Source organism: Berghia stephanieae, chromosome 8, assembly GCF_034508935.2.
Source record: "Berghia stephanieae isolate SIO BIC M18660-M18661 chromosome 8, UCSD_Bste_1.3, whole genome shotgun sequence".
Taxonomy (NCBI): domain Eukaryota; kingdom Metazoa; phylum Mollusca; class Gastropoda; order Nudibranchia; family Aeolidiidae; genus Berghia; species Berghia stephanieae.
Genome location: NC_088367.1, coordinates 33902807 through 33912173, shown reverse-complemented (window position 1 = coordinate 33912173; position 9367 = coordinate 33902807). Strand labels below are relative to the sequence as shown.

The 9367-nt window shown below is 37.5% G+C and overlaps 1 protein-coding gene across 1 annotated transcript in view; it reads right to left on the bottom strand.

Moving 5' to 3' along the window:
* Window positions 1-982: 982 nt before the first annotated feature.
* Window positions 983-9367, bottom strand: part of LOC144978552 (atrial natriuretic peptide receptor 1-like) — a 57886-nt gene continuing 49501 nt past the window's right edge. The window contains exons 22-23 of the mRNA XM_078924765.1: window positions 6670-6761; window positions 983-2109 (exon numbers count right to left, since the gene is read on the bottom strand). Of these exons, the coding sequence (XP_078780891.1) occupies window positions 1987-2109; window positions 6670-6761 (215 nt within the window). The 3' untranslated portion in view covers window positions 983-1986. The remainder of the gene's footprint in view (window positions 2110-6669; window positions 6762-9367) is intronic.

Sequence of the window (9367 nt, the reverse complement as noted above, 5' to 3'; positions counted from 1 at the left end):
CTGCCATGAAAATCCATTGAATGATTTAGAAAACAAAAACAAACCCTCATTCACGCTGAACAACAATATGTGAAATGCATCCATCTTAAATTTATTCACGTGCGATTGTATAAAACACACCAATACAAATGATCAATGCTGATTTTTTTCATAGATTTTTAATTTTTAAATAATTACTCATAGACATAAAACTTGAGATCAAAACAGTACAATTGCCACTTTATTGGGGGATTGTTATATATAATTTAGAGAGGATGCATTTTTCACCATGATCTATCAGAACATCAACAATAGTGGTGGTGGTGATGACGACGACAACGACGACGACGACGACGACGATGATGATGATGACATGATGACAATAATGACGACGATGATGAAGATGCTGATAATGATGATGGCGATGATGATGGTAATATAGAATGACAAAGATGGTGATGTTGCTAAATGGTATTGATGGCAGTGAATATGACGATCTTAATAACATTAGGAAATTAACAACAGCAAAATTAATATTTTAATAACAGCAACAACATTCTGTGGCCATAACGGTGATGGTGATGATGATGATGATGATGATGATGATGATGATGATGATGATGATGATGATGATGATGATGATGATCATGATAATAATAATAATAATAATAATAATAATAATAATAATAATAATAATAATAATAATAATAATAATAATAATAATAATAATAATAATAATGATAATTTTGATCAAGATGATGATGCTGAAGATGATGATGACGATGATGAATTTGATGATAATAATATAATAATAATAATAATAATAATAATAATAATAATAATAATAATAATAATAATAGTAATAATAATAATAATAATAATAATAATAATAATAATAATAATAATAATAATAATAATAATAGTAATAATAATAATAATAATAATAATAATAATAATAATAATAATAATAATAATAATAATAATAATAATAATTTCTGCGATATCTTCAATGCCTGAACCAAAAGGGATTTAATCCAAAGAATTCCATCCATTCACAAAAAGGAAATGATTGAATTATGAGCAAATAAAAAGTCTTTTTTGGCATCATGGAAGGGTCTGATTTAACGTTATTATTTTTAAGTTTTATAAATTGTCTTTGAAAAAATTCTCGATAATTAAAAAAAAGGCTATTCCAACAATGTCCAATCAAAACAACAATTGTATTCAATAGTCTGATGTCACGTCGTCCAGCAACGGCGGCCATCGTGGTTCTAAACAAAGAAAATCTGTATTTTTTATTCTTCATGCTGGCTAGAACTTCTCATATGTCTTGTGATTAGAATGTGTAAAAGTCAAAACATGATCAGATTTATAATGTCTTTTTCCTCGTCGGAGAAATATTGCATTAGGGCGTCCGCCATTGTTCCGATAGTTTAGAGCCAGTTACTAAGTTACCAAGCGTCATTACGAGGGAAGTGACGTTACGACTGTTGGGCGACGTGACATCAGACTATTGAATCCAATTCAAAATGGCAATTCAAGGGAGCAGCGATAGAGAACGCGCATATTGTTCTCATTTTCTCTTTTATCTCTGGGGGTTCCAGTAGTCACAGAGCACTCAAAAAGGGACACGTTTCAATCCGGAGTCAGTCGAGTCGATTTTATTTTCTGATCATCTTGCGGCAATTTGATGACTATTGAATGTTTAAAACTGACCAAGTTTACTTTGCGATACTAGCGTCCTATCGAATGGATAGCAATCAATATTTTGTCCGCTTAAAGCTACATAAATCGGGTAAAATTTCGTCTCTGCTATGCCTAATGACTCCAAAGGCCTATCCTATGGCATTGTAGCAACCAACTGCATGTCATCCAACGTCTCAGAGGCGCACGTGGAGGGATAATGCGCATTTCTTTCTTTCACTCTTTCATTTGTTTAACGGAAATATATTACACACCGTCATTAACATAATTATCAATGCCTTATATAATGAACCAATCCATCTTTCATGTTCTGTATTCTTGATCGGTTATAGATAATGACAACGCTGGTAATGTTTGTCCCTTCTTCATAGACTCTCCTTGGTTCATTTCGCTGATCAACCAGTAAGTTGTCAGATTGCCTTTACCCTGCAAGAAGAGAATACAAAATCCTTTAGATCAGATTTATTTTGTACAGATGTGCTGCTGTGTAGCGGCAATGGCTTGGGTTAGAACAACATAACTCAATCTAAATTTGCCCCGTGGTTTTGAGCTTTCTTGATAAGTCATTTGATAGAACACCTGCTTCATGGTATGGATTCCGAATGCAGTCCAGATTTTGTCTTTAAATGTCTCAATTTGAATGATTTTTAGGCAAGTCGTTAGAAGGCCATTTTAAACTGGACTAAAAGTTGTTTTGCCAAAATGAAAGAAAATGGCGTTTTCATAATATAGAAAAAAGATAAGTAAAATCATTCTAAAAATAAATAAATCTCTCTCTCTTCTCGACTGGAATCGAATGAAGTGGAGCTAAGTATGTGGAGTGATATTATTATAGTCATTTTTTAAAATTAATGGCGCGTGTTTTTCTGGTTTTTCCCAGCTGTCCCTCTATCAAAAGTTGTAAAAATGTGTCAACCTCTGAGTCAATGTGTTTTAACTGAATATAGATTTTGGACCATGTTGATGCGTGGCCTTCGTAAAGTTATGGCCTGATACTGACCAAAAATGACGTCAAAGTGCCAGTCTTTTGCCACAAAAGAAAACAAATCGTGAGTTGTATTCAATAGTTCAACCAATGAAATAACTTGTTTCCATGAGCTCTACTCACGACAACTCACTAGGCGGTGCAAAAACCAAATAATGACGTCAAACTGCCAGCCCTTTTGTATTTCAGTGTCAGGCTATAACATAACGATGGCTACGGTTGATGCCACATCAAAAAAAAAAAAGTAATCTTCTTGACCTATAAAAATCTACTTTAAAACCGCTGTCATAAAATTAGATATTTTACACTGTTAAATATGTAAACAAATTACGCGCCACAAAGTATGAGATGAATTCATCGTTTTTCCAAAAAACATCTCGTGCTGACACGTAGTTTCGGCTAGTGATTTTGAGTTCACGTCATACTTGTTTCCAAATATAAACAATTGGCTTTAACTGTTATTAACTTACAACTTATATATATAATTAGATATTATCTACATCATGTCGCAATGACCGAAGACTGATATGAAATCTCAAGCTTTAAATCATTTGAAATACTGATTATATACTCACTATTTTCAACTAAACAATGAATGCTGCTTATATAACTTTCAAATCGTGTATGCATGAACGTTTAACAGAGCATTTAATTTAAATGTTTTTATTACCTTTAAGCTCTTAAACAATACGATACCATACGGAATGTCTTTTGGTTCCACTCTCGTAAAACTGCAAAAAAGTCTACTTGTATCTATCAATAAGCCATTAAAGAGGGCAGATATGGAATTGGAATTTCACAATCAAACCATGAGAAGATGGTTATAGAAATACGACAGAGATCATCAGTTTGGAACGACGTGGTAGGAAAAGGATCCTAGACAACTTTGACACGGATGTCATCCAAAGATGTATGGAGCTGGGTGAACGTATACATACATCCGACAAAGGAATGGACGTCTTATAATTCGGGTAGAAAAAAAGTCCATGGGTTCTGGACAGAGGATCGTTGTTTTTCTTGCAGTTGGTGAAGATACTGGGTGTTTGGAAGAATGCCATACCATTTTATTCTTCTCTGCATCATCTGGAAGGTAGAAACTATCATTCTGGGGTCAATGCAGAGGTGTTTACAGACTGGCCAAAGAACGGTTTACTACCTTCCCACGAAGCACTCGGCTGTATTGTATTGGACAAATCTACCATTCGGTGGCTCATGATTACTTCAAGGCTCCAATTTCGGTAACTATAAAAACTGATTTCATGGCTTCAATCAGGTAGCACTACATATTCTGACCCTTTATCAAAGGGATATTCTCCTTAGTGAAAAGAAACAGAACGTTTTCAAACAGACTGTCTAATCAGGGAGTTTTGACACGAGGTTGTGCGACTTCCCCATATCACTGTGAACGCAATCCAATCAAGCTCATAATTTGGGCCCAAGTAAAGGGAAATATTGAGAGGAGGAACACCAAATTTACTATCACCGACAAGACAATAAATGATACAAAAAGGGAAGACTGGGAAAAGACATGCTCCAACATTCGCAAACTGGAGGAAAATTACATTTCATCATCCTCGTCATCAGAATGTGATGATTGATATGTCCAGCATTTCTGTGTTGTTGTTGTTGTTGTTATTGTTGAACACGTGTACACCTTTGTAGAAACACTGTATCTTAAATTGATGAATTTCTACTTTTGACCAGTCTACATTAAATTTATGTCATCCTCTTTGGCATAAACACAAGCTCTTTCTCAAAATTTTGCATAAAAAAAAAAGAAAAGAAATTATTGGAAGCATGTAATATTTACTTTCATTTACTTCATCAGTAATGTGTATTGATAGTCATAAAATGTAGATGCCCGATAGTTAAGGATTGCCATTGGTCTCTTCATATTCAGATACTGTTCTAGTTTCAATTAACTACCGACCATTCCATTTTAACGAATTCCTTCAAAATGGATAAGCGGGAAATTTATAATTTTGGTACTGTAAATCATCTATGAGTTCCGATCCTTACCGGTTATCGATTTAATATAACTGTAATAAGCGAAATACTTTTCTATCTTAAAATTAATGAAAAAATCATTTTAAATTAATTTGATTCAGAGGTTCAAACAATTTTTTTCAGCTGTGCATAAAAAGAAGAAAACCACGCGCCACTTCTTAAAAATCTGACTAAAATAAGTTGTGTAGTTCGGTGCCAAATGAAGTAGTTTTAAAAGGAAATACTCATAAAATGTCACCACGTTGGTCCTGACGAGAAAAAATCTAATTCGTTTATTACAGGAGTAATTTTTAGTGCCGCGCTGAGGACCGGTCCAAGGGACCGGTCCCACGGTCTTTTAGCTGTGAACCGAGGATCGGTCCGATAGGGAAGACCGGCGGCGGTCCTCACTTCTTATCACCTTTCCACGGTCTCGCGCCATACTAGGCTACTTCCCCAGCGATTCGTTGCCTCGGTTGCCTATCTTCCACCAATCACCACCCATCCCACTTAATTAATCGCACCCACCCCCCTTTGCCATACACTAAACGACACAGACGACCATACAGGCAGACGACCACCAACTTCCACTCCGCAAACCGCCCTTTCGTGTGTGAGATGGGGGGAACAGGAGGCGCACGCCTTGGACGATTCCATTATACGGGGTAAATTTCAAAATTTACTACACCATAATGATCGCAATGACAATGATCTATGGTGAAGGCATGACCCATCTTCTCTAATGGGTTATTGTTTGAAATGTATGTGACTACTAAAGATGTGTGTGTTTGTGTGTGTGTGTGTGTGTGTGTGTGTGTGTCGAACCTAGCAAGTAGCAAATCCGATTTTTTGTTTTCTTTTGTCCATCTCTTGTCACCACTCCTTTCTATCGCAGTGTTGTCATTTAAAATAATACAATAATATTAAAATTTCGTTTGGTGTTTTTACTAATCAAATAATATGAGTTTCATTAGTTTCTTCCTTCCAAAAAACCCGGTTATAACGTCTGAATTTTAAAAAAGTCCAATAGAATATTTGGGGACCCCAATAGCTCAGTTGATAGAGCACTCTCTTTATACGCAAAGGGCCAGAGATCGATCCCGGGTGCAGTCGAGTTTTTTCTGAATCCCTGTCTACTCAGCAATGAATGGGTAGCTGAGTTTGTTAGATCTGGCGAAAAGTCACCATCGACCCCTCTTATTACCTCATCCACCCCCTCTTATTATAACTTCACGTATCTCTCTTACTCTTCAATGCTCGCTGCCCTCTAATGTGTGTGTGTGTGTGGGTGGGGGGGGGGGGGGGGGGGGGGGGGGGTAGGGGTTGCGTGTGTGTATCAACGCCACGAACAACTCGATCAACGCCTTGGGCGATGCCATTATCTCCGTTAATGGGGATAAATTTCAAATTTTATTAAATTATCGAAGTAACAATGAAGTACGGTGAGCAAATAAAGAAGGCATCACCCTCTTCTCTAATTAGGTTACAATTTGAAATGAGTGAGACTACTCCGTGTGTTTTACTCCTGTAGACCACGGTTTTCATCGTGTAGCGGTCTTTAACGGTTCAAGAATGAACGATCCCACGGTCTCAAAGGTCAAACCGGTTCGAATTTCCAACAGTCTCTCAGGAATGTTCAATGTCGAAAAGGACCGGTCCTAGGACCGGTCCTTGCGGTCTTCATTTCCCAAGGACCGTAGGACCGTGGTCCTTAAGCTTGCCAAGGACCGCCCCGCACTAGTAATTTTAATCCTAGTGTTGATATTGTCTTGGGACTCATTGCTTTAAGCACATGTAAGGGATATTACATTATATAAAAGCTCTTGTTTTTTTCATGCATAAAATCAGGCTTACATGGATTATGCGCCAATAATTTTTGAACCCTACCCAACAAATAATATAAAAATGAAATAGAGCTGGCCACAGTAGAATAGCAACTGACTCTATGGATTTAAATAACCAATAAACAAATATTCAATTTGATTTAAAGCAACGCTTTTGTGATTATTTGTTACCTTGATTTCAGAGGTCCCTCTCAGTTCCGTCTCAAAGCGCCCAATAGAGTCCAGCATTGTCTTTGTACTTTGACTGATATGAATTTTCTGGGCTGTAGGTTAGAAAAAAAAGAAAATCAAAAACACTACTATCTGTGTCAAACAAAGCCAAATATAATTTCCAGATAAAATCTTAATAAATATAAAAACTCCACCATGGCCCTGATGAGATAGAAGGAGGGTAGGGCGTATGGCCAGCAACCTCAGTCCATAAAAAAATATACTTCCACTACGAAAATACCGACTACAAATACACATCTGTTGCCCTAGAAAAGGACACAAAATACCGAGTGGGGAAATCCCGGAACACCCGGGAAGCTACAAGGTCGATTTTCCTTCTCTCGGCCAGGACCATCAAAGTTGGAACATAGAATATGAGGACCGCGTATGAGACTGGGAAAACAATAGTATCAGCAACAAAAATGAATTGATCAGCACAGATATAAACAGCACACTACATCCATACCATTATAGTCCGTTCCAAGTAGAGCTGTGGCGGGACACCTGGACAGCTCGCCGCTGTCCGCAAGACCCTTGCGATTAATCGAACATTGAATCAGAACTCGGAACTGCATCGCTTTCAAACTAGTGGGCATGATCTATATTAACTTTCCATGTGCTCGAAGTCATTGGTCACATTGCAAACTGTGCTCAAAGGGACCCACTTAGTGAACAGTGCTCACAGCTTTTTAAATATCTAACATCAAGATTGGTCAATCGATTCAGCTTGACACATCGGTATGTTTATAATTTTTGTAAACAAAGCAGCGTGTTTACATTTGTTAAGAAATATCCAATAGTTGGACAGCAACAAATCATGTGATTGATGACCTGGTTGGACGAAAACATGAATATAGATCGCTCCCATTGGATGTGAATGGGAGCGATCTATATTCATGTTTTCGTCCATCCGTCATCAATCACATGATTTGTTGCTGTACAACGATTGGACATTTCTCAATGCATCTAAACACGCTGCTTTGTTTATGAAACTTGTAAACATACCCATGAGTCATGGCTGAGCAAAATGACCAATTGTAGCGTTGGATATTTCTCAAATTGTGAACACTTTTCATAATGTGGGTCATTTTGAGCACACTTTGCAACGTGACCAATGGCCTCGAGCACATGGAAATGTAATATAGATCGTGTCCATTGTAAACAAGCTACTCGATGTCTTGGTTTTAATAGGATTCAATAGTCGTACCGTCACTTCCTTCCTAATGACGTATGGTAACTTAGTAACACTGGCTCTAAACTATCGGAACAATGGCGGACGCCGTATGAAATATTTCTCCGGCGAGCTTAAAAGCGTATCCAGAGAAAAAAAAACCCATCAATTTGATCATGTTTTGACTTTTACACATTCGGATCACAAGGCATATGAAAAGGGAATGAAAAGTTCTCGCCAGCATGAAGAATAAAAAGTAAAGATTTTCTTTGTTTAGAACCAAGATGGCCGCCGTTGCCGGGCGCGTGACATCAGACTACTGAATCCAATTGAACGAGAGAGAAAACAATTCACATCCAGCAAGAAATTTCGAGATTGGAGGGATAAGGAATGAAAAGGCAATAGCAATTGCTTATTATCATTAGGATATGACACTTGCCTAATGATGATGATGATGATGATGATGATGATGATGATGATGATGATGATATTAATAATACGTTTTTCTCTTCCTTTTCCAATTCTTTAGTATGATTAACTTTATCAAAGTATCTTCATCATAGGAATCCATGATGGAGGAAGAGTGTTGTTTACTTCGTGGCGCGTCTATCGATACCGTAACGTCGATGCTGTGTAACCCATGGAGGATTTTGGTGATAACTACTCATAAAAATGGCTGGCTAAAACAATATTATTGTTATAGATAGTATGCGCTTGGCTAAGAAGCTCATAACATTGCCATCCGGAAGTATAACGAACCAACACACAAAACTGTGTGTATCCGTGAACGTTTATAGTCGAGTTAATACAGTTCAGTGAGCATTACTCATAAACGTGGATGGCAAAAAACAATAACAAAGACCTGAGTGACGTCATCTTCTCTATATTATGTACCTTGTGTGATCTTTGGAGGATCTGCCTTAAGTTTAGTGCTCCGCCAATACGACACTCGTCCGAGGACCGGACGATTCATAAATCGTTGTGGTGTTGTCGCATTGTGTTATCGTCGTCGTCGTTGTCGTCGTCATCATCATCATCATTATCACGTCTACCACCATCCTCCTCTTTCTCATCCATCTCCCTCCCCCTCCTCCTCCTCCTCCTCCTCCCCCTCCTTCTCCTCCTCCTTCTCATCACCATCATCATCATCATCATCATCATGATGTTCATCATCATCATCATCATCATCATCATCATCATCATCATCATCATCATCAGGGCTCGAGTCCCGTTCTGAGTTGTGTAAAGTTGAGTCTTTGGAAAGGGCTCTTTGCTCACATTATCTCACCGTGCTCAGGTGTAAAATATATACCTGGACATTTACAGCGTTGTCTCTGCCGAGACAAAATGTAATATCGCCTGACAAAGGTCATGTTCCGTTCTACATGTTAAGTGTTGCTGTTGGCTAGGGACCCATTGTAAAGCGTTTCGAGATGTTGTGCTATATAAATGCTCTAGTTTACGATTAAGACGCCATTACCGACCCAT